We start from the raw sequence: 25,692 nt of genomic DNA on the forward strand, positions 1-25,692 counted from the left end.
ACGTAGTACCTGCCCAAACAATTAAACCTTAGGAAGACCATTTAAAGATTCAGGGAACTACTATATTTAAAGGAGTGAAGTAGAATAAATCTATGCCCTGTTGACTAATACATTTTAAAATATTAACCATGGATAAAGCAGACCTCTCTGGAGAGAATACTTCAGATAAATATCCATAGTCCAGATATTCAGTTACTGTGGGAAACTAAAGAAAGCATTAAAGCTTGATTTCTGAACATGTCCATGTTCTCGCTATTAGCACATGAAACATGGGAAGAGTGGGGTGTTTTTTCTTTTCTTTTTAAAGGCTTACCTTAAGCATTTTCCCATATTGAATTTAATCCAAATTAAATCTCTCCTTTCCTTCCTAAGCCATCATCCTTAAGCCATAAAATGCCCTGTGTAGGTGGAACAGGTCAGAAGACTGAACACTTAAGTTGCATGTGTAATTAACACGGCAACAGCACAGAATGTGATGACAGCAGACTCTAGAATCTCATGACATCAGGTTTAGATAAAATTGTTCTGTGGCTTGCCTTTCTGAGAAGTGCGAGTCACATGATGGGGGAATGTATATTCTAACCTCACCATGTTCAAGGAGTCAGCCAATAAATCAAGGGACAAGAAAACAGGATGAAGGCAGTAACATATATAATATCTACATGATCCTTTGCTTGGGACTGTCTCTCTCACTAGCCGCCCTACACACCCCTGGCCTACTAATTCATTCTACCTTCACACGAACACTATTCACCCCAGTTTTTTATACCCTTCAGTGATATGAAAAAGTCACCAATACAAACTTTGGTCCAAAAATATATGGAGAAGGAAAACAAAACAAAATCATACCTGATCAACATCACTGCCCCCAGAATGAAGTAAGCTTCATCTTCATCGGCAATAAAGCATGCCATCTGATCGTGTGGGCCACATGCACAGATTATGGAGATCGGCTATACTACTGTTTCTAACCTCACCCCTTAAAACAACTCCTACTCATTTAAAGACAAGGGTAACAGAGTTATCAGGAAAGAAATATTGCTCTCTCCTTTTCCAAACCAACTTGGAGCACTATCCATATAATAGGTATGTGTGTCAAGTCACTGATGACATAAAACACTGCCTCGAATATAAACTTTTTTACTTCTCAATGTCCTGAATACCCACTACCACCTTGTGATTTTGTTCCCTTCCTAACAATCTGCTTTGGGAAACCTTTGGACAAATTATTCTTCAAAGGCCTAACGCTCTCTCTTTTTCATTATATAATTGTCAATTTGGTAATCTGATTTCACCCTACATATAAGCTAATACATTAATCGGTTAATGTCTCACACACAGTTCTTAGGTCAGAGGGAGAGGACTTTATTATGCACAACAAATCCAGCAGTAAGATCGCTGGCATATTTGAGCTGGTTTTCCCAGACCCCAGGTCCCACAAGGGCAATGCAGAGGGCCCCAGAGACTCTTGCACTTACACTGACTTGTGTTACAAAGAAAAGAATGCTGAACTTAGGGAACCCACTACTTTTACCCCAAGCAGTAAGAAAATTTGCTAAATGTGCTTTTGGGTCTGGAGGGGACCATCACATCATTCCTCATGGTTTCTCCCCACAATCCTGTCATATGGCCTAGACAAAGGGAGGTTGGTCATGCAGACCTTACACCCTTCACAAACATGAACTCAAAATGGAACAAAGACTTACATATAAAATGCAAAACTATAAAACTGCTAGAAGATCACGCAGGAGAAAACTTAGATAAATTTGGGTCTGGCAATGACTTCTTAAATAGAACACTGAAGGCCTGCTCCCACTTCCTTGATCATCAGTCTTCTGTCTTTCCTTAAAGGCTCACCCACCTCTGCCCTCTCCCTTAGTACTGGTTCCAAAAGGCTCTGCACTCCGCCATTTCACTCTTCTCATGCAACATATTCTACCTAAGTAATGCTATCCATTTCTATAGCACTCTGCATCATACACATACTGGTGGGATGCCCAGCAAAGGAACAACTTCCCCTGAAGAAATGCTTCTTTTGCCCTTCATCGGCTTCCTTTCACAGGCTACCAGTGAGTGCATGCTCATGCTGGCCATGGCTTCCATCTTTTGGCAAGTCCTGCCTAGGAAGGTTTAGAATGCAAGAGGACTTGGCCCTTAACTGATCTGTTCTTGGCTTTTGGGGCTCTGGTTAAAGCTAGAACACAACATCTCTCTTTAACATTTTGTTAGTTTTTTTTTTTGTTTTTTTTTTTTTAAATCTGTTTGACTTGAAAGACTTTGTTTCCTAATGTACATGGAGAGCCTACACAGTGCCTGGCACAGAGTGAACACTCATTGAATGAATAAAGAGGACCCAACTATTAGTGTTACCTTCCTCTATTGTTTCATTTTTAAAAGAAATTTATAGATGAGGAGACCAAAATGCAAATGAACTATGAAGAGATGCCCAATCTTACTAGTGCTTGGGGAAATGCAAACCGAAATAATAATTAGTTACTACTTCATCTCCATCAAGTTGCCTAAAATTAAAAAGTCTAACTATAAGAATTTGTATGGAAAATAAGAATTCTCAAATACTAGTACACCCCGAAGAGTAGTTTAGTAATACAAAATAACACTATATTTGGCCGATAATTCTGCCTCCACTTCTAAGTAAATACTTTAAAATTATTCCACACGTGCCTAAGGAAAAAGGAAGGCATTCAATAAAGCATTGTTTAGAAGAACCAAAAAATGGTGACCTAAATAAACATCCATCCATAGGGAAATAAATTAAGGCATATTCATACAATGGAATGCAGCATAGCAACTGAAAAGAATGAGATAAATTTACTTACATCAATCTGGAAAAACCTCAAAGAAACATTTGATGCAAAAATGAGTTATAAAATGTTATATGGCATATATCACCATTTATGTAAATTTTAAGAACCAAACATGATTTATTCATTTCTGATGTAAACATACACATATAGGAGAAAAATCCAAACTTTCAAAGGAAGACTCTGTACCAACTTTAAGATAATGGCTACCTCTGAGAGAAAGGACTACAAAAAAGGATTTCAATTATGTGGTAATGTTTCATTTTTGAAAATTCTAAACAAAAAACAATTTTTTGTATACAAATGTGCTCTTCTACAACATGAAAGAATACCAAAGCACCACATCATGAATATCTGAATTTGTCTTTCTCTCAAGGCCTTGAGAAATTGAAGTCCAACAGTAAAACTGACTTGGCAGAAGTAATAGAATAAAAAAAATGTAAATGAATAAAAAGCAAAGACTATATTTGGCTCATGAAATGAAAATTTAAGTTTTTTCTTTTTTAAGATTTATTTATTTAAGAGAGAGAGAGAGCGTGTGGGTGTGTAAGTGACCAAGGGAAGGGGCAGAGGGAGAGAGAGAATCCCAGGCAGACTCCCTGTTGATCATGGAGCCCAATGTGGGGCTTGGTCTCACAACCCCAAGATCATGAACTGAGCTGAAGTCAAGAGTTGGACACTTAACCAACTGAGCCACCGGCACCCTAAGAATTTAAGTAGTTTTAAATAAAATCTCAAAAGCCTGTTTCTGTCTATGGTCTTGCTGGCATCACCATCCTCTATTATTTGTAGAGTAATATCTAAGGTTCTAGGTATTGTGGCTTGTATTACAGCTTGGTGCTCTTTTGGTGGTAGATTTACGGGGTTTTTCTTTTCAAATAATCCTAATTGTGCCTAGTGTCAACAGGCGCAAAAAAAAAAAAGAAACAGAAGGTCCGTAGGGTCACTATACAACCCTGATTTTCCTAATAGAAATGTCTCATTTTGAAACACATCTATTCTTTGTAAAGCTCACTTAGAATGAAGAACTATGAGTTTATCATGGGATATGATTTTAATCTAAAATGGAATAAGATGGAACTTTTGAAAGAGAGGTTTCTAAAGCTTTACATAACATTGTCATATAATAACTTTTTAAGCTCGTGGTTTGATAGAACAGTACAGATAAAGGCTGACAGAGAAAAAGCAGTGAGCAGCTTGAGAAAGAAAATGAGCTAAAAAAGTTTTCAGAAATAAGGAAGGGCTTCCTTTTAAGCTGAAAACACTGATGTGAACTTATAACCTTGAAAATATTTAGAACAATTTTTCTTTACCCTGACCTAAAATGGGCCCAAACAAGCTCTCGTATCACCCTGCCATGTCTACACACCAAGATGCTGCTGTCTAGTACTATTTGTCACTGAAAGGAACCAACGCTGCCAACGCAGTGACTGTCTCCAAGTCATGGAGCAGGGGAGAAAAAAATCAGTTGAAACATAATATTATCAAGAAGCACAGATGCTTTCCAAGACATTCACACTAGCGCTAAGAAAAAAAAGGCCCTCTGATGGCCACAGTATAGGAATCTAAGCCTCAGGCACCATCACCCCCACAACCAAGATAAAATTAGCTAGGTCTAAAAAGGCATAAACCCCTTTGTCCCTAATGATACTGTGTACTAAGACAGGCATGCAGAAGATACTGTTTGCAGAAAATGCATTCTACTGATCTATCCACTCAAGTTTTTGACACTACCTAAGGACATAATTCATTTTCTCCCCTTTTCTTATATAGAACAGTGTCGGCAAATTGTGACTGTCATCTTCTTTACTAAGAGAAGTCAAAAGCTCCAGAAACCTTTGGCAAAAGTTAAATCTAATGTATGGAACATGCAATTATCATTTGATGTTTTAATTTTGCTGCAAGGACACTGTTGTATCAAGGATACATCTTACGTTAAATATGCTAATGGGACTAAGACTGTATCTTACCATGACCAGTCACTTTGTACTGTGGGAGGTTTATCAGGACGGGCAATGTAAAATTTACACAAATATACTTTATAAAGACCTTGTTTTTAAAAAGTACATTATTTATTTTAAAAGTTTGTCTCTAGGTTTTTATTTAGAAAGAGGGTATTAAATCTTTGTGTCTTATTCCTCTCTCAAAAAAAAATCCACAGTAGGTGTTGGTTTGCTTGTTTTGTTTATTTTATTGAAGTATAGCTAAATAGGAAAGTTTCCCTCTATTAAGAGCCATTTACTATAATCTAGTCCAAGTCATGAGGGCTCCCTTGCCTCAATTCTAGTATTCTATTGCTAACAAAGGCACCCAGGATTGAGCAAGAAGGGGCAATGATGTAGGCAACAACCTACATCAATCTTAAAGTTTTTCTTATTAGCTGTCTGTGACTATTATTCACAAATTTCACAAATCCTTCCTGAACTCACATAAACAATTTATGCCTGTACTATTACTTGAAGTTAATTAAGTCCCACAGTTATCTTCTTTTCATTTGTCCCAAACATCTTAAACTTGTCAAAGGTTGCCTCTCTTCCTAGAATTTTAGAATTTCTTGAACAAGCCTGTGCTCACCCTAACCCGGGTCTTTTTAGACTAAGGTCCACTCAGCCTTTTGGCCTCCACTCCTTTACCAGGACTGCCGTTTCTTCTCTCGGTCTAGGGGATCTTCTCTGGCTAGTCCTTAGCTCCATTATGTCCTTTTGAAGATGAGATTGCCAAAGTTGAACACAGGATTCCTTAGGAGGAAATGCCATAGATTTACATAAAGGTATAACCATTGGTGATCTTCAAGAACTCTCCCTGATGTCCTATGTTGTGTTGGGATCTTTGTTCCTCATTAGAGTACTAGGTTGCTATTCTCTATACCCTTAATAATTAATAGTGCCTTTTTCAAGTTACAGTCCTGGAGTATTTAGAAATATTGTGAATTCCTTTTAAACATCCCACTGCCAGTTTTAAAATCAGTCTATGACTTGTTGTTCAGGAACACAAATGTTTAAGACCTTCCTGTTATCTAGATCTATCGTTTGTGACTTTTCTCTATCTGAAAGATTTTTCATACAGTTATGTCTCCAGTTCATACATAAAAATACTAAGTAATTCCAGTCCTCGCATGATGTCAAAGACTTGATCAACCATTTACATTTCTTTATCTATGAAATCACACTTTTATCCCTACCCTTTGTTTCCTCTCTTCTTCCCTCTCCTTCCTTCTCCCTTCAGATCCCTTCTCCCAATTCCATGGTGACTTAGCAGAACATTCATTCATTCGTGAAATATTCATTGGTGTCTACTCTGTGCTAGGTACAAGAACAATGTGTTAAGAATATAACAAAGAAAACATAGTGTCCTTGCCCTAAAGAACATCTAGTGATTATATGCTTGCCTTTTTTATTCTTCAAAAACACTAGTTGAGCATGGGTTTGTTTTTTGGGTTTTGTTTGGGGTTTTTTGTTTTTTTGTTTTGTTTTGTTTTGTTTTTACTTATAAATCATGTTTTTCTTCTAAAAGAATATTATTTATGTTCTTGGTTTTAGAATTCAAAGGATTACCATTGAGGATGGTGAGGATGAAACTGAATCACTTGTACATTATCAAATCTATTTTAGGTCTGCATTGCTCAATTCAGTAAGCCACTAGTTCCATGGCTATTTAAATTAATTATAATTAAATGAGATTAAAAATTCAGTTTCTCAGTTGCACTAACTACATTTCAGGTGCTTAATGGCTAATGTAGCTAATGATAATTGGCAGCATAGATTTGTTGGACAGTTCTTACATAAGGGGTCACATGGTAGCCACATATAAAAATAGGCTACATATTCTGGTAAAAATTACTGACTTTTTCATTAACTCATATGAGGTCACGAGGTACTAGTCATTTACTTACATTCTTTTTGTCAATATAAACTATCTTAAATATAGACCACTACTGAATAGTTTTAATTATGATGTAAGCCATACAATCATTTCTTTTTTTATCTTATTAGTAGCAGTATATATACCTGGAAGTACATAATGAAAGAACCTAAAATAATAGCAATAATGAAATAAATAATTCGACATGGGAAACATCGTCAAGAAACTTACCCTCCTTCACTTTCTGCTTCCTCTGAACTATTACTTGTTGCAGAGCTTTGAACTGTGGTAAGCCTTCTTTTTCTAGCTCTGTGCTGAGGACTTATCTTATGAACAGTTATCTTCCCTCCAAGTTCACCTTGTATATATTCCTCCAGCTTTGGAATGGTTTCTTTAAGAACTCTGATTTCCTCTTTGAGTTCTTCCATATTTGTCAGTAATTCATTTAACTTCTCCAATATCTGAAGCTGCCTTCCTTGAAAGATTGCTGCTGTTTCTTGGCCATTATACATTTCATCTTGAAAAGTCATTGAATCAAACTTACTACCCAGGGAAAGAAATTTAGGTAAATTCAATGTTTTCCTGGATTTACGAACTTTGTGGTACCACAAAAGAAGCAAGCTGATTCCAGTAGTTCCCACCATGATGCCAAGTATCAGCTCTTTGTTTGTGGAATGAGGCATTTCTTGGGTTTTGTTTCTAAAATTGAAAGCACAAATGTAAATGAGTGTTGTTTCTGTCTTTGCCCAAGACAAAAATATTAAAGCTTTCTCAATCAACAAAAGCCAAGTCTACATCATAGACACACCCACCTAAACACACACGATAAATCATAAACTAAAATGTATTATAAGCAAAATACATTTACCTCTAAAATGTATGTGGCCAATAGAAATATTTACTTTAAGAATATTACCAAAGTCCATTATAAAGTATCAGTTTTAATTCAGAATTTGTATTCTATATGACTGGCCTGAAATTTACTCTTTATCATATATTTTTATTTATTTTTTTTTTAAATTTTTTATTTATTTATAATAGTCACACAGAGAGAGAGAGAGGCAGAGACATAGGCAGAGGGAGAAGCAGGCTCCATGCACTGGGAGCCCGATGTGGGATTCGATCCCGGGTCTCCAGGATCGCGCCCTGGGCCAAAGGCAGGCGCTAAACCGCTGCGCCACCCAGGGATCCCTTTTATCATATATTTTTAAAGAGTATGATAAATAATGGTAAAAGCATCATCATACATTTCTGGGAAAAGAAAACTATTTAAGAATTCAAATTGTGCTTAACTGTGTTTGAGCCCCTTATCGATATAAAATCAGTATGCTGACTTCTGAGTCTTACCTACTCTTTAAGGAAGTCCAAGGAACTTTTTCTTAGCACCTAATTCACACGTATACTTAGAGTAATAAACATTTTAAAAGCTCAAGGATTTGGAATGTAAACTATATTAGAGAGCTCTGTCAAGTTTGGAGCTCACCTCATCTCTGTTTTACTCAGCATGGGGAACAAAAATGCTGACACATGCAGGCTTCATCTCCTTTCTCCTTTTGACCCAGAATGCCTCTGCTCCTTACATTTCTATTTCTGTCTGAGGTCTTCATGTTATTTTTTTTCAAATGATCCTTTTTTAAAAAATAACAAAAATGTCCTCTTCTTAATTCTTTTCTCTGAACTTTCACTGTTTTGCACTCAAGGCTCAAGCTTTAGCCTGCCTAATTCCACATAAACTCAGCTACTTTGAAACGCACCATAATCTTTCTTTGGTATATCCCATCTTCACTAGTTTTATTGTTTATCTCTGTTCTTAAAATCAGAAGGCCATTAACAAGAAACAATAACATAAAGCCCCCTTTTCTTCCAAGATTTTAAGATAGCAGTAAGTATATTAGCAGTACAATAAACCTCTGTGGTTAGAGCAAAATATAGTGAGGCTTTTTTTACAGACTTTGAGGTTCCAGAAATTATTTTCTCACCAATATCCACTACATTGTAAACAGGTAAACATCTGTATTAAATTTTGTTAGCAATTTGAGACAAATGTTACAAGTAATGGTATACTATCCATTACAGGAATTTAAATTCACAAAATTTTTTTGTTTTTCTTGACACCTCTTCAAGGAGCATACTAATGCAGCACTGCCATCTTTGATCCCCAAGATAAAGGAAACACATGAGGTAAATCCTATGACCTCCCCAGATGTTTAATTAGAGGCAATTTCTGGACTATGGCGCTGGAAGGGGAAAACCAAACAAAGCCTAGTAGTCTTCTGAGTTGAACAGAGAATAGAGCTCAGAGAAACTGAAGCAACCTAGAATTTGTGTGGCACGGTACTGTGAGGAAAGTACGTAGAGAAAGAGCCCTAGAAATATGCATAGGAGTCTTCTTAAATCTTTAACTGAATATCAGTCTGAACATGTACAGAGGAAAACCCCATTAGGCCAGGCAAAAGAACAATTTCCAGGAATAGAACAAATACCAGGAAGCTGTAAATGGAACTATTCCTAAAGACTACACAAATTGCCACCAGAGTAGAGAGTATTTATCAAATATCTGAAGCTTTCAGTAGAGATCTCAAAAGGGTAATGCCTTAGAAATGAGGCCTAATTAACCCAGAGTTAAGATCTATTTAGAGTTGTTCTAAAACAGATTAAAAATGGGCCTCCAAAGGATCAAACTAATTCACAAATAATTTAACTGCCTTCAAGAGAAAGTCCAACACTCTTTAAAGGAAATGAAAAATTCAATAACATAAAATCACAATGTTGATCATCCAATCAAAAATTACTAGATATGTAAAGAAGCAGGAAAATGACAGACATGATGGAATTAGCAGACAGGATGTTAAAACAACTATTACAAATATGCTCACTATTTAATATAAATATATTTTTAAAAGATTTTATTTATTTATTCATGAGAGATACAGAGAGAGGCAGAGACATAGGCAGAGAGAAGCAGACTTCCTGCAGGGAGTTTGATGCGGGACTCAACCGCAGCACCCAAGGATCACACCCTGAGTCGAAGGCAGATGCTCAACTGCTGAGCCACCCAGACATCCCTATTTAATATAAATATTAAAAATATGTTAAAGAAAAACATAATCATGATGAGGAGAGCAACAGAAGTTATTAAGCAGAACCAAACAGAATTTCTGGAGATGAAAAGTAAAATATCTGAAATAAAATTGTATTAAATGGGATTAACAGAAGAAAAACCATGGTGGGAGAAAAAGTGAGCAAATCTGAAGATAAAACAACAGATACCATCTACTACAGACTAAATGTTTGTGTCCCCTCTAAATTCGTATGTTGAAATCCTAATCACCAATGTAATAGTATTAGGAGGTGGGGCCTTCAGGAGGCAGAGCCTTCGTAAGTGAGATTCGGGCCCTCATAAAAGAGAACCCAGAGATATCCCCCCACTCTTCTACCATGTAAAGTTACAAGGAGACAGTGCCATTTATGAACCAGTGAGCATCTTAATATGTATATATACATATTAATCTATTAAGCACAGCTTATAGCAATATCAAGCAGTCTAAAACATATACAGTTAAAGTTACAGGGAAGAAAAGTGTAAAAAAATATTTGAAGGAGGGCACCTGGGTGATTCACTGGTTGAGCATCTGCCTTTGGCTCAGGTCATGATCCTGGGGTCCCGGGATCAAGTCAGCCTCTCTGCAGGGAGACTGCTTTTCTCCCTCTGCCTATATCTCTGCCTCTCTCTCTGTGTCTCTCATGAATAAATAAAATCTTTAAAAAATATATTTGAAGGAAAGATGGCCAAAAAATTTCCAAATTAGACAAAAATGCTGACAACCAGTGATAAAGAAGAAGTGCTAAAAGTAGTCAGTGGGAAAAAAGTGACATATCATGTACAGAGAAAAACGGATAAGATTACAGCAGTGATTGTCTCAGAGACATCACCTTAGAAACTATTCATGTAAAAATACAATGGAGTGACACCTTAAAGTACTGGAAGAAACTGTCAACCTACATTTCCATGTGCAGTGAAATATTTTCCAAAAACGAGGGTAAAACAAAGATTTTTCTAGACAAAGAAAAGTTGAGAGAATTCATTGCCATCAGACAAGGACTACAAGAAATGCTAAAAGAGGTCCTTTAGGCAGAAGGAAATGGCAATAGATGAATTAAAACAGTAGTGGCAAATAGGGTAAATATAAAAGTCATTTTCCTCACTTTAAGATTTCTTTATAAAATCTTTGCTTATTATAGTAAAAATAATATTTAACCTATTATGGGGTTTATAACTTATGTAGAAGTAAAAGGTTAGAATAATAGTCCAAAGTATGGGAGGGGACAAAATAGATACACTGTTGTAAGGGTCTTAGATTATAATGCAGTATCATAATAATAAACTAAAGATGTACAGTCATAAATCCAAGGGCAAACATTAAATAAACAAACAACAATAACAGCAAAAAAAAAAAAACCCACTAAGGTATAAATAATAAGCCAAGAGTGGAGATAAAAATGTAATACTAAAGATATTCAATTAGTCCAAAATTAGTCAGGAAAAGAGGAAAAAGAACAAACGGGCATACAGAAAGCAAGTAAGGAGAGAAGAAATGATGTCGTGACTATATTGGAAAATGGTGCCAAAAAGATGGAGAAATAACAGCATTTCTGTTATGGGAATGGACAAGATCCAATTTTTTTTCAAAGGAAGATAAAATGATGAAGTAAAGAATCAGAGAATCACTGTGGCAGTAAACTTGAGAAGGCAGAGGGATGGGTGGTCTGCAGTGTACAAGTACTGACGTTGACCTTTGATGGAAACACAGGCCATTCATTCATAGAAACAAAAGAAAAGGCAGATTATGTGAGCAGATTCAGGAAGGTGGGTAGATGTGACAGTGGAAGCTGATGGAAGTTCTCTGTAGTTGCTTCATTGTTCTAAGTGAACTAGGAAACAAAATAAACAGCTGGGAGTGAGAACAGGGTAAGGCTCACTGCAAAGATGCAGATTCTGAATTCAGCTGTGTACGTGAAATGTGCCTTCCTATGGTCTATATCCCATGATCTCATATACTTAAGCAAGGCATTGTTTCTTATACTCTAAATGACCAACTAAATGTGACGTTTCAAATGATGCCCTGTGGGAGAGGGAATAATATTTCCAAGAAGTCTCCCTAAAAGAATGTCTCATTAGATTCCGAAATCTTACAGTAGATGATACGCACTGAATGCAGGGAGTATCCTATTTCGATGCTCCACTTCATTATAGGTGTCAGTGTAAGAGAGAAGGATTAATGATTTTAAAATGATAATTTTCCAGAAATTACCTCAGATGTTGGTGAATATAATATCCAAAAGAATTAAGACTCCTTTCTAAAGCCAAAGATTCTAATAGCAAGGCCATGTGCTTAATCTTGCCTGCCTGACCTCAGGGAAGTTTGCCTGGAATTAATTTAAAAAAAAAAAAAAAAAGCATTTTTACCTAATTGGTAGAACAGAACTATAAGTCTAACCATTTGTCCTCCCCTATCAAATGCAGGAGACATGCCAGCAGTAGATTAGGATCAGTTTGTAACTTCAGCTGAATAATACTTATTATTGGCTTTACACTTTTATTTCCACACACAAAAAAATAAAACTAAATTTTGAAAGATTATTACAAAAATGCAACAGATAATAAGAAAAGCTGTTACATGCCCAGGATTCCCATTAGCATCACATCTAATAACCATGCATCAAGCTTGATCTTGGCTTCTTGTCAATAAAAAGATTAATGCAGCATGTTCATATGCTAATCTGGAGGTCTATTAAAAGAAATCTTCTTATTGTGATTGCTTTCTTGGTTCATTCCTGCTGGGCCTTCCTTGAATTTTACATTAAAAAATATAGCCTAGTTTGAAATTCTTTTCATTTGATAAAGTAAATAAATAGGAAGTCAAAGTCTATGTAGGAAGGCGATCTTATCCCTGAGACCATACCAGGTTTAAATAGGTGGCCAGGAGCATTAATTTTTCTTTCACCTTTTGTTTAGGAATTATACCAATTCCAAATTATCTCTTGGAGGCAGGTCCTATTATTATCTCTATTTTGCAGATAAGCAAACTGAGGCATACAGTTGTCATTTACCCAGGGGCCATCTGACTAGGACAGGAAAACTGTTACCCTGATAACTCTTAGATGTACTGCTGCATGACGAAGATTCAGAATCAATAAGGACATGAAGGAGAATGCTGACTAGGCAGAGATGCTCAGAGGTGAAATAGGATTTTAGAACTATAAAAATCAACTACAATCAATCAATAGAGCAGGTATTGCTTTTAAATAACCACAGTTAGAGACTAATAGTACAAGCTATTATCAAAATAAATGTGCTTCTAAGCCACCAATTTGAAAAATGCCACTCATTAAAAATAGTAACTAGTGGGGGCACTTCAGTGGTACAGCCTGTTAAGTGCCAGACTCTTGGTTTCCACTCAGGTCATGATCTCAGGTTTGAGATCAAGCCCCTCCTGCAGCTCAGAGCAGAGTCTGCTTAAAATATTCTCTCTCTCTCTCTCTCTCTCTCCCTTTCCCTCTGCCCCTCCAACCCCACACACTCTCTCTCTCAAAATAAATCTTTTAAAAGAAACAGTAGTTAGCAAGGTAAGAAATCAGAACACTTGCTTAGCTGTGGTATAATTTCAAAGGTTATATTACATTAAGTAACTTTTCTATGTGTAATTGTCAAATTAGTACACACCTATACTTTTGTATAAAAACACAGTAATCAAAAGATGTATTGACTAGATGATCAAATGCTAAGTATTATTCCCATTACATGTGTTGATTTGTAAGGTGCTAGTAATATTGATAGAAAATGAAACATTAACAAAAATTATTGGCATCTAAAATTAATGGGTAATATATAATTAAGTTACTAGCAGATGAGAACAAGAATCCTACTGAATAAATCAAAATTTTAACGCTAAAGAAATTTCTTTTTTTTTTTTTCTAAAGAAATTTCTACATTAAAAATAATTTTGGGGAGCGTCTGGTGGCCCACTTGACTATTTGGCTGCCTCCAGCTGACTGAGGTCATGACACAGGGTCTTGGGATGGGGCCCTGTTGGGCTCCCTGCTCAGTGGGGAGTCTCCTCCCTCTGCTGCCCCCCTTGCTTATGCTTTGTCAAATAGATAAAATCTTTAAAAAATAAAATTTTAGAAAAGGAAATTGTGCTTTACACCAAGGTAGTTACTGTGTTTTCAGCAATGTCTAGGACATATATTCATTTAATGCATCAGCAGACTCTCAGCGGGAAGTACATGAAATGTTTAACTCTGGTACTTGGAAGACGTACGAAAGGTCTTGTAAGAACGATAAAGGCACATCATGGGTTACACTCGAGTGTGAGGCTTGTTTCCCAGAGGGTTATACCTGAGACCTCGAAGTGGCCATCAGATTCCCCACGGCGACCTGGATGATCTAACACTTCCTAAGTGAACTCTAACTCTGTTTCATCAGGTTCTCACTACTTTTCCTAGTTTAATAACTTCTTTTAAACTCAAGGGCTTGCTGATGTCTGGCGCATTTGCAAACGTTGGTGGCACTACCCAGCCCTCCTCCCGTGGAGGGCGGGTGGAGAACCGGACGGAGGGCAGAAGCCGCCGCCGCGGGGTGTTTGCGCGCGGCTGGGAGGGAGGGAGGGAGGGCGGCGGCGCGGAGGCCAGCGGAGGCCAGCGGGGGCGCAGCGGGCGGGAGCGGGGGCTCCGGGGGCTTGCGGACCCGCCCGGCCGCCACGCAGCACCCGCCCGCTCCCGCGCACCCAGGCCGGCGGCGTCCCAAGGCCGGCGGCGTCCCGCGTCCGGCGTCCCGCGTCCGGCGTGGACACACCGGCCAGTCCCAAGGCCGACGCTCTCAGACGCCGGCCGACAGGGCAGCGCGGGCGCGGGAAGCCCCCGCAGCCGCCGTGCCCCGCGCAGTGTCGCCGCCGCAGCCGCCGCAGCCGCCGCAGCGAGGATGCCCCCGGGACCCGGAAGTGCCGCCGCCGCGCCGCCGGAAGTGCCGCCTCAGCCCGCCGCAGCCCCGCCGCGGCCCGGCCCGGCCCGCCGCCGAGCCGCCCAGGGCCCACCCCCGCACGCACCTGAGCTCGCCGCGCGGGCCTCTCCGCCGTCGGGCACCGGGGACCTGCGGCCGGGAGCCGAGCGGCGGGCGGACAGCAGCCCCGAGCCCGCGGGTCCCCGCGGCCCGCCCCGTCCTGACCCAGATAGCGGAGGCGCCGGGGGAGGAGCCCGCGGCCGCTCGCCCCGCGGCTCCCGCCTCCTCCCGCGGGGGGTTCGACTTACCCGGGCGGCCTCCCAGCGCACCCTGCCCGGGAGAGACCGCTCCGCCGGCGCGTCTGCGCGCACCGCACCCCGTGGCCGGACGCCGCCTCCCCGGGGCCCCGCGCCGGCCCGCCGCCTTCCGTCCGGTCGCCGCAGCCCCGCACAGCCGCGGCCGCGGCCCCCGCCCCCCGGGTCCCCCTCTCCGACCCCCTCCCGGGCACGACCTTGACGTTCGACCCGCGGTTCTGGGCAGCGCCGAGATCGCTACCATCAGCGGGCGGGGCCGCGACCACGGTTTCTTCGCTTTAGCTCACGTTCCAGTTTAAGGACTGAAATCCCCAACCGCTACTCTTTTTTTTTTCTTTTTTTTAAAGATTTTTTATTTTATTTATTCATTCATGACAGAGAGAGAGAGAGAGGCAGAGACACAAGCAGGCTCCATGCCGGGAGCCCGACGCGGGACTCGATCCCGGGACTCCAGGATCGCGCCCTGGGCCAACGGCAGGCGCCGAAAGGCTGAGCCACTCCGGCATCCCCTGCCCCCGCCCTTCTGAGCTGCTGTTAGCTCAAGACCGCGGCCCCCTCGGATCCGTAACGTCAGCGACCTTACCAGACCTTACCCAGCTGCATGGGCTGTGGTGGGTACGATGAAGGCAAACTCTTGACAAACAGAAACAACGCACTCCTTTCCGTATTGCCCTCACCTTGAGTTTTAAACGTAGGCTTGCGGAGAACTTAGTTTGGATTCCAAATCCCCCACCAATGTGTACTAAGTGGAATTAAAACCGGAACATTCCTATTTATCGAAGAAAAAAAAAATCCTGCTCTCTGAACAATAAAAAGGCTCATTTTATAATCTATACAATGCTGTTTACCGACGGGGATTCTGTAGGATTCCCGAGACTCTAAGGTGTTTGGAGATTCAAGCAGGCCGCATTAAAGAATTCAGTAAGCCTAGACATAGCCACGGTCATTTTGTTGAAATAAAGTTGTATTTTGGAATACAGCAGGCTAATGCTTTTAAGATTTGAAACTAGAATAGCCCTCCATTCCAAAAACCACTTTCATCTCATTTATGGTTTGCAAGGATGTATTACAATATAATCCTAATATTTGCTTTATTTAACCAGAATACAATAAAATATTATTGTATTTATGTATTATACATATAATACAATAAATGTATTATACATAAATACAGTGATGCGATTATACATAAATACAAAACATATTATTGTAATATGTATTGTATTTATCCTGTTATGCAGGATGATAATAAGTGTTTTTTTGTTTTGTTTTGTTTTTTTTTTTAGTTAGAGTCAAATGCAAAAGAAACTATACTGTCGGGGATCTCTGGGTGGCTCAGCGGTTTAGCGCCTGCCTTTGGCCCAGGGCCCCATCCTGGAGTCCTGAGATCCAGTCCCACGTTGGGCTCCCTGCATGGAGCCTGCTTCCCCCTCTTCCTGTGTCTCTGCCTCTCTATGTCTATCATGAATAAATAAATAAAATCCTAAAAAGAAAAAAACTATACTGTCTCTTCTGTAGTACTTAAAGTACCTATCAATTTAAGCTTTTCCAGAAGCAGCCCTCTGAGCGGTCTACTGCTGCGGCCTCAGCACACAGCACAGAAGAGGTCCAAAATAAAAATATGGAGTATAGGCTGAGAACAAGGCCTTACCCCTCTCTGCTCCTAGAGGAGGATGGCAGCTGGTGCTGACTGGTTAGTCAGGTTCAGGAAGCAGGGGAAGATAACTGTGGACTCCTGTGTGTGTACATGACACCTGTTCCTTCGCCTGGCACCGGTATCTTTGATTCTGATCCTGGCTCTGTAAAAATTACATGAGAGGTAGAAACAGAGATAGTGGTAGCCGTTGATCTTTGGTAAAGTTCAAACTAAATAGCATAGAGAGGACCTACCCTTGCCAGGCTAACTAAAAAGAAGAAATGACTGCTGCACCCTTATTCGCAGAATAGCATAAAAGGAACTGCAACAGCTAGGGGAGGCTGCAGGAAACAACTGCTAGGACTTTCCAAGTTGCTGATCATCATGGACACATGTTTGTACTCCCCCAAAGTTCATATATTTAAACCCTAATTCCCAAAGTGATGCAATTTGGAGGCGGAGCCTTTGGCAGATAATTGGGTTACAGGGTTGGAGCCCTCGTGAATAGGATTACTACTCTTATAAGAAAACTAAGAGGCCAGAGGTCTCTTTTCTACCATGTGAGAGTACAGTGTCTGCAACTTGGAAAAAGGAGTCTTACCAGAACCTAGCCATACTGGCACCAGGATCTTGGATTTCCAGCCCCCAGGACGGTGAGAAATAAACGTCACTTAAGCCACTCAGCCTATGGTAATTTGTTATAGCAGCTGGACCTAATTAAGACCCTTTTCTCCATCACAACTAGCACAGTGCTACAATTATCTGGCCCTTCACAATTTGTCCTCACTGGCTTTTCCAGCTCTTCCCTACCAGGCATCATCCTATGCTTTAGCTATAGCCAAACTGCCATATCCTCTTTCCGTAAGCCACAGATTTTCCAGTCTCTGTGTCCTTTTCAGATGCACTCTGTGCCTCGAACACCCTGCTGTTTACCGCTTGTCAAAAACCAACTCATCCAGCAGATTAATTTTAATCTGCTTCCATTGAGAGGCTACTCTGTACATTTTCCTCCTCCCCAAAAGATGTATCCATCCATGCCCCCATCAAAACTTTCGTAGAAGGATAAGGATTTCAACAAACCCGAAACCCTTCTCTGCCTCCTTTCATACACGTCTCTCTCATACACTGAATTATTACTGCTTGGTCAGTGACTGTTGGGTCCTTGAGATTGAGAATCTTTTCAAGGCAAGGATGCATCTATCTTGATACCCCAGTGCCTGGCACAGTGCACATACCCAATGTTAAATAAATATTTTGAAAAAAAAATTTTAAAGTAATATGTATAGTGAAAAGAAAAGCATTAAGAAATGTGTAGTCCTTCCTGTAGTAAAGCGTGTGTTATGAGTTTATCAGGTTTTTTTGTTTTATTTTTACTTCTCGGGTTTTATCTGTGTTTTTATTCCTGGAGCAATTGAATGACCAAGTTGATCTTAGCCCTATAACAATAATTAATCTAGTCTGTAGTTAATTATTCTTATATTTCCTTATGTAATCATTTCCTTTTTTTTTTTTTTTTTTTTTGTATCACCTATCAGCTTACTCAGGGAACGGACCATTAAGGGCAAAGGAACTATTTAGTTGGAAGGCAATCAGGGGTTTTGCTTGCATTTCCTTGAGAAGATATACTCTCCTTTTGTTCTAGAAATTTGATCTAGATTTTATTTTAAGGCTCAGGAACTGGTGATGGTCAGGTATTACCATTTACATTCCAATACATTATATTTTTGCTCTTCAAGTTAATTTACCACCTGAATTTCTGTGAACTGCAGATTGAGCTATAAACGTTAAGTACTACTGTCACCCTCAACTCCTATCTCAAAAGAGCAAAATCTACCTTCTTCTCCAGGCTTGGGTCAGAGAAGTATTTTGTTGCTAAATAATTGAAGAAATTATTTTAAAATTAAGAACACACTAACCACGAAGAGAGAGAGAGAGCATGCATGCAGAGATCTATGGCTGGCTGTGCAAAGAGCAGCAGTGGAGAAACCAGCCAGACACAACTCAAACTCCAAGTTTCCCAAATCAGATCTGGAGACCAGAGGAGAACCAGTAACAGCAACAACCACAGCATAAATAGTGATTGGGTCTTACATCCAGTTCCTGCTTCCTTCTTCATATGGATTGTCTTACTCCATCTCCTCAGCAATCCAGTGAGATCAATAACATTACAGGTAAGGAAACAGAGGCTTGCAGAGGTGAAGAAACTTGGCCCCAGGCACAGTCATTTTTAGAGGCAATAACCCAACTTAGCATTGTCTGAGAGCCTTTCCTCTCAACCACATCCTGTGAGTCGAGACTGGATGGCTGGCCTCGATGCCTGAAGAACATTCGAAGGAGGTTCATGAGAACACCTTTCATAAACACAGCACAGAAATTCGCACATGATATTGTCCTGTCTGCATCTTCCATATCAGTTATCAATGGAGCCTTCACTGCTCCATTTACAGGAGGGCCTGAATCTCCAGATCAGAGCATCTTACCCATGGGAGCTTCTCAGTAGGGGTTAACCATTATCTCTAAGCCACAGGGTACATACAGAATTATGGTGGGTCTAGATGTTCAGGTTGGTGTAGGAATAGACTTGGGGACAAGAGGAAAAATAATACCGTGTCTAATGCAAGTGGGAGTGTTTTGGAGGGCATTTTTCCTTTTAGAGGACACCTAAAATACAAGAAAATTACCCCCCCCCCAATTATAAAAGTAGTATGAGATTACTATGGCCAACTTGAAACTTCCAAGGGAAAAATGCTGTCTTTGAAAAAGGCACAAAAGTTAAATAAAATCTTAAAAAAATAAATAAATAAATAAATAAAAAGGGCAGCCCAGGTGGCTCAGTGGTTTAGCACCGCCTTCGGCCCAGGGCCTGATCCTGGAGACCCAGGATGGAGTCCCACATCAGGCTCCCTGCATGGAGCCTGCTTCTCTCTCTGCCTGTGTCTCTGCCTCTCTCTCTCTCTGTGTTTCTCATGAATAAATAAAATCTTAAATAAATAAATAAATAAATAAATAAGAAAAAGGCACAAAAGTAAGTTTATTAACTGTTTCCACAAGACTAAGTAATGAGTGTGATAAACTATTAATCATTTAAATATAATAAAATAGTTGGCCCAATATTCCTGTGCTGAATAAAACTTAAATGGTATTTAAGAAAAATATGTACAAAAGAAAAATTAGCAACAATATTTATGTAACACTACTTAGCAATCCAGTGTTGAAACCATTTATTAAAAATATGATGACCTCATTGAAATATGGAATTCTTATTAGAAACTGTTGATTTGGCTAGAAAAATTAAGTTTTTGTTCAATGAAGGAACAGTCATTTTCAGAAAGGCGTATACTTTGCCTGATTGATACCAACCTTGCTCAATGATCAGCAGTTTTCCTGGGGCACTTGAAGATAAGAATGAAATTTCTTCAGAAATTGCAGAAAGCTTTCTAAGTCACATTCTTACACCAATTTCCTGTAGTCAGCCTGTTCAAAGCACGGTCTTGCATACACTTGAAAATGGAACTCAACAGATTCAGAGCAAAGAGGAGTCTTGCCCCTCCCTTCTGCATTTTTTCTTCATCTTGAGAGATAATGTTCAGGGACATTCTTGATGATTTGTGTGTCAACTTCAGAAGCCAAGGTCAGTTTCCTCAGGGCAGGTTCAAAATAAAGTCAAATGTTCATCAGTTAGGCAAAATATTGTTACTATATATATATATATATAAAAATTAGTATATATATAGTATAGTATATATTATATATACATATATATATAAAAATTAGTTAAAATAACTGGATAGTTTTAATTATACATAAGTAGAAAAAAGATTTCATTTAGAATTTGGGTGGTAAGTCAATTTTGTTCAAGGTTCTGCTGGAGAAAATTTAGGTTAGCAGTTTCCCAGACCCACTGTTCTCAGACTATATAAAGACAAGTTATTTTCTCCTTAGAAGCGAATCTCTCTCAAAAAATTGTTCAGGAGAGGCAGCTTCTTGGTATGCAAATAAATCTATACAAGAGTTCACTCTTATGGCTCAATAGAGACCTTTTTAAAAAATGATTTATTTATTTATGTTAGACAGAGAGAGAGAGGCAGAGACAACAGGAGAAGCAGGCTCCATGCTGGGAACCTGACGCAGGACTCGATCCCAGGACTCCAGGATTGCGCCCTGGGCCAAAGGCAGGTGCCAAACTGCTGAGCCACCCAGGGATCCCCCACAATAGAGACATTAATTCATCAACCATTGTTAAAAGTTTATCCATTTTATAAAGATTGTAATTCCATCATTATAATTAAGACACATAGAAAAGTGAAAAAAGTGAATCTAGAAAAAGATGAAAATTGAAATTCACCACTGTTATGATTTTAGAAGAAAGCTTGCCTTATAGAGGCAAGTGACTAATCCATAGTTATTATGACCCAAAATAATTGTAGTTAGTTTGGAGCTTGGAACATATCTTATGAAAACCACGCTATAAATTGTGGTTTGTTTTCCAAGTAACCCCACAAAATCCTTCATAATCTATATGAAAACATACTATACAGTTTTAGCTGAATTCTCACTTAGAACTGTTGATGACAGGATATCACCAATCTGTAGCCATGGCCTTAGCTGTTTCCACTTAGGAAAAAAAAGGGGGGCTTATCCCTGCCAGCTGCAGTAGCTAATAACTTTCCAATGAAAAAAGAGACCCCCATCTTCCAGGTATGGCATCTGCTTAGCAGCTACTTAAAAAAAAAAAAAACACCTTCCTACCTCCAACCACAGCCTTTAATGAGTTTTCTAGCAAGAAAAGAACTGGGATCGCTGGGTGTACTATCCATCCAGCCACAGGGCTCTTTGATTTATCACCTGAGGCAAAACAATTCTTCCCTGCTCCTTTAAAAAAAAAAAAAATAAAAATAAATAAATAAATAAATAAATAAAAGACAATTCCAATAGTAGTGACATTTACTCTCTCTCTCTGTAATGGGAACCTCCCATTTCTCAAACAGAAGGGCACTGGGAGAAACTTTTCTTCTAGACATAATGACAGGTTAGTCACTCATGGTCTAGGAAGACACCCCAAGGGGTGTCTGTATTTAATAAATGAAAGACTGTTAAACTAATTTTAATCATTTAGATATTCACATAGAAAAATGTAATACAACTTTATAGAGTGACAGTAATTTCAAAAAAAATAATTGTGAGACGCCAACTTTCAACATAAAGGCATTTTTATGCTTTTCCTTTACTAAGTATCTACAATTATTATTTTTTCTTAAAGATTTCATTTATTTATTCATGAGAGACACAGAGAGAGAGGCAGACATAAGCAGAGGGAGAAGCAGGCTCCCTGTGGGAAGCCCCATGTGGGACTCGATCCCAAGACCCCGGGGATCACCACCTGAGCCAAAGGCAGACGCTCAACCACTGAACCACCCAGATGCCCCAATATTTACGGTTATGAAGACATGACCAAAAATAAGTAGCATTATTTTCTCCCCTTTTTTTTAATTTTTTTTTATTTTTATTTATTTATGATAGTCACACAGAGAGAAAGAGAGAGAGGCAGAGACACAGGCAGAGGGAGAAGCAGGCTCCATGCACCGGGAGCCCGACGTGGGATTCGATCCCGGGTCTCCAGGATCGCGCCCTGGGCCAAAGGCAGGCGCCAAACCGCTGCGCCACCCAGGGATCCCTTTTCTCCCCTTTTTAAGGTATAAACACTGTAAAGATCTTTCAGCAAGACAATATAATTGCCACTATAGCTTAGGTTAGGGCTTCAGCAGCATCAAACATCTAAAGGAAAAATGAAAATTATAGTTGATCTAAATACTTTAGTACCACCAATTATCCTTCCTTAAAAATCTTCTTAACCCTGCCTCCCCTCTGGTGTTTCTACTCTATCTCACACCTGGCACTACCAAAGACTGTAAAAGAAAACTTTCCATTCACAGACTTGTCTTCCTGATTCCCCTACCATTTATCAGCCCAGTGCAGAAACCACAAAAACTGCTCTTACAAAGGGGACAAAGTTTTCCTGATTTCCCAAATTAGTGGCTTTTGACTCTTTGAAACAGGACTTTCAACCTCAGTGGTATAGACTTTTGGCACTTGAGAATTATGTGTTGTAGGTTGTTTAGCATATTCATGGTCTTCACCCAGCGGGTGCTGGTGGATCTACAATGAGTAACCCAGTCAAACACAGGTACATTTTCCTAAAGAATGAAATACTCCGTGGGCAGTCTTGTTAAGCAATGCCCTGACATGGAAAGAATGTGATGTGAGTTCTTAATTTCTAAGTTTAGGTCATTTTTTCTTAAAAACATCAGCCATGTCTTATTCATTTTCTACCTTCAATTCTTGACATTCAGTAATATACACCTTGAATGAAATAGATGGATGGATAAATTAAAATGCTTCTGCATCTGAATTCCTTACTTTTCAACCTGAAGTTTTGACAAGTTTACACATATGTAACTGGCCTACCGATTGCTTTAAATTTTGTTGTTGTTGTTTTTAATTGGTTAATCCCAGGTAAAGTGGGTTACAGAAGAGAAAGGCCCATTGGTCATGGATTATGGAACTGTTGGAAGGCTAAGAAAGGAGAACTCAAGTTCCCAAAATTAAATGGGAATTTTTTGCTTCACCTCAAAAACCTAAATTTTGCCTAAAGCTAACTCTGTTTATCAAACTACTTTTCTCATCAGAATTATACTATCCAGTGTTTGGAATTCTTTCTAAATATGTGTATAGTTCAACAAGATTTAGTGTTACTGGTTTCTGCTTTACAAGGCCCACTAAATCTTTTAGGTAGCATTTGTAATTAAAATGGTAAACTGAAAGATTGGGATATTTATGTGCATGTACATCAGCTGGGTTGCTTGCTTATTTTATAGATTCTCTGACCACCAAACCTTCAGATTCTTAGCTCTGAGATGGAGCCCAGGAATTTGCATTTCAAAATATTATTCTGACTTGATGTTGCATGGACCACCCTTTGAGAAACATTGCATGTAGCAATAGGGATGATGAGTTACTGCTGAATTTCTAAAGTAAAAATGAGGTCAGGCAGCCTTATACTGGAGGATACACTGTTAAATCTGTTCTTTATTCATTTTTGGTGTTTTATGCAAAAAGAAATTCAAAGACAATATTGAAAGAAACCAAATGAAATTCAGATTTGGGAAGTTGAACACCTCATTAGGAGGTTCTTCTTGCAATTTCTCCTGCGAGTGAGTGAGAGGGAGAGAGGGCACAAAGATAAGGAAGGATAAAAAAGGACCACATTTGCTACAGGAATCACTGAGGAACCATTCTCAAGATTCCAACTCAAAGAGAATATGCCTCTTGGTACTTTTTGTTTATCCTGTCCATACGGTTTAAGGAACTTATTAGACTCAACTTTTTGAGATCATCAATTAGATCATTGAAAGTAATACACAGGCAATCCTTAAGAGTTGTGGAAGAAAGAAGAAAACCATAAAGAATGAAAATCTAGGTGGAAACGGGGTGACAAACAATAGTACAGAAGCTCACCACCTTGTGCTCATGTAAGTTTGCAACATCCAAATATCCAGGATAATAAGGAAGTCATTTATTTGGTCTGTCGTGGTACAATGCAAGAGCCATCTAAATGCACTGCAAACAGAGTTCCAGAGAAACCTCTATTAGGAACAGATCCAGAATGGGAAGAAAGGCGCTGAGAGATGTGGAACAGGGAGCTGGGAGTCAGGCGTGTGGACCCCAAGAAAGAATGAAGCATTTACCTCTGGAGAATGGGATGGAGGGGAAAAGGAAGAGGTGTCTAACACTAATTCTAGAGAATCACAGCAGGAAAATTAGAACACAAATTAAAATATTTTTATTCCATTTTCACAGTTTATGGAAATTAGATATCTTTCTTATGACTTTTAATGTATTGCTTGGCTGCAAGTAATAGAAAACCAACTTGACATGCCTTAAACATCTAGGGTTTTTCTTTCTCAAGTCTCAAAAAATCTGGAGATCTGATTGATTCAGCATCTCAACAGTATCATTAGAAGCCAGATATTTTCCATATTTCCAGGCTGCAACTCATGGCACACTGACTTTCATCCTAGGCCTGCATGCTCATGGCTGCAAGAGGGCTGCCACAGCTCCGGGAATCATGCATCTCACAACTGCTTCAAAAAGCAGGAGGGAAGAGGCTATCCTCCTGCATCTCTTTCTTTTTATGATTAAGGAAAATTTTGTCCCAAGGCCATAACTGCTCATACCCATGTTATCATTGAAAGGGAGCTGTTTTAGAAAAACAAGTGTCATTTGCATGTCTGTTGTAGGAGATGAACTCTGTCAAACAGCCAGAATAGGAAGGCTATCCGTGCAAAGAAACTTGTGGGTGAGCAAACAAAACTGCTTCATGAACAGATCTGGTGCCTCTCCTTAGATGTTTCAATACAAGTGAGTCAGATTTCTAAACCTGACTTTATATTATAATAGCTCAGGCCCAGATATTTCCTGTCTCCTGAGAGTAATTCTCTCTGATTAACTGACTTTAGAGAACGGGGTGCTGATCATGAGCTAGCTCTCCTGCTAATGTGCTTTTGCACTTGAAGGAGCAATGCCTGTTATGAAAAAGGAGAATGTGTTCCAATATATCATGTTGCCAGAAACATAATTAGCAGAGGTCTAATAATAGAGGAGGTCAAGAAGGAGTTTTGTTTTGTATAAATCACATTTGTATTCATACAAAAAGAGCTTTTACTGTTTTTTCCTTTGTACACATATAAACAAATTTCCCATTGGACATGAAACATTTGTGGAGGTGCTCTATGTCTAATGACACTTTAAAAAAAGAAAAAGAGATTCTGGCTTTCACTTTCAACAGTGTAGGAGTTAGGGCATTAGTGCATCCTTCGACAGGTCTACTACAACATCCTTCAGTCAAACAAAATACTGCTAGTACAGCAGATAAGACTTGCAGTCATAAGATTCAAATATGCAGAAATGTCACTTGCATTCTTCATCTGTCACTGAACTCAACTGTGGATCTTTTCATCTTGGCTGGCAATGAAATGGGAGGGATCAAAATCGCCTATTATT

General features: G+C 39.3%; 1 protein-coding gene across 5 annotated transcripts in view; it reads right to left on the reverse strand.

The window, feature by feature from the left end:
- Window positions 1–20,144, reverse strand: part of RMDN2 (regulator of microtubule dynamics 2) — a 67,731-nt gene extending 47,587 nt beyond the window's left edge. The window contains exons 1-2 of one of the 5 annotated variants that reach the window (XM_077843580.1): window positions 19,993–20,144; window positions 6,915–7,382 (exon numbers count right to left, since the gene is read on the reverse strand). In XM_077843580.1, the coding sequence (XP_077699706.1) occupies window positions 6,915–7,366 (452 nt within the window). In that variant the 5' untranslated portion in view covers window positions 7,367–7,382; window positions 19,993–20,144. Of the gene's footprint in view, window positions 1–313; window positions 471–6,914; window positions 7,383–14,788; window positions 14,939–14,990; window positions 15,118–16,647; window positions 16,796–19,992 lie in introns of those variants that run through there. The other 4 variants (XM_077843581.1, XM_077843582.1, XM_077843579.1 and 1 more) reach the window with 4 other exon arrangements.
- Window positions 20,145–25,692: the final 5,548 nt, after the last annotated feature.

Source organism: Canis aureus, chromosome 12 (genome assembly GCF_053574225.1).
Source record: "Canis aureus isolate CA01 chromosome 12, VMU_Caureus_v.1.0, whole genome shotgun sequence".
Taxonomy (NCBI): domain Eukaryota; kingdom Metazoa; phylum Chordata; class Mammalia; order Carnivora; family Canidae; genus Canis; species Canis aureus.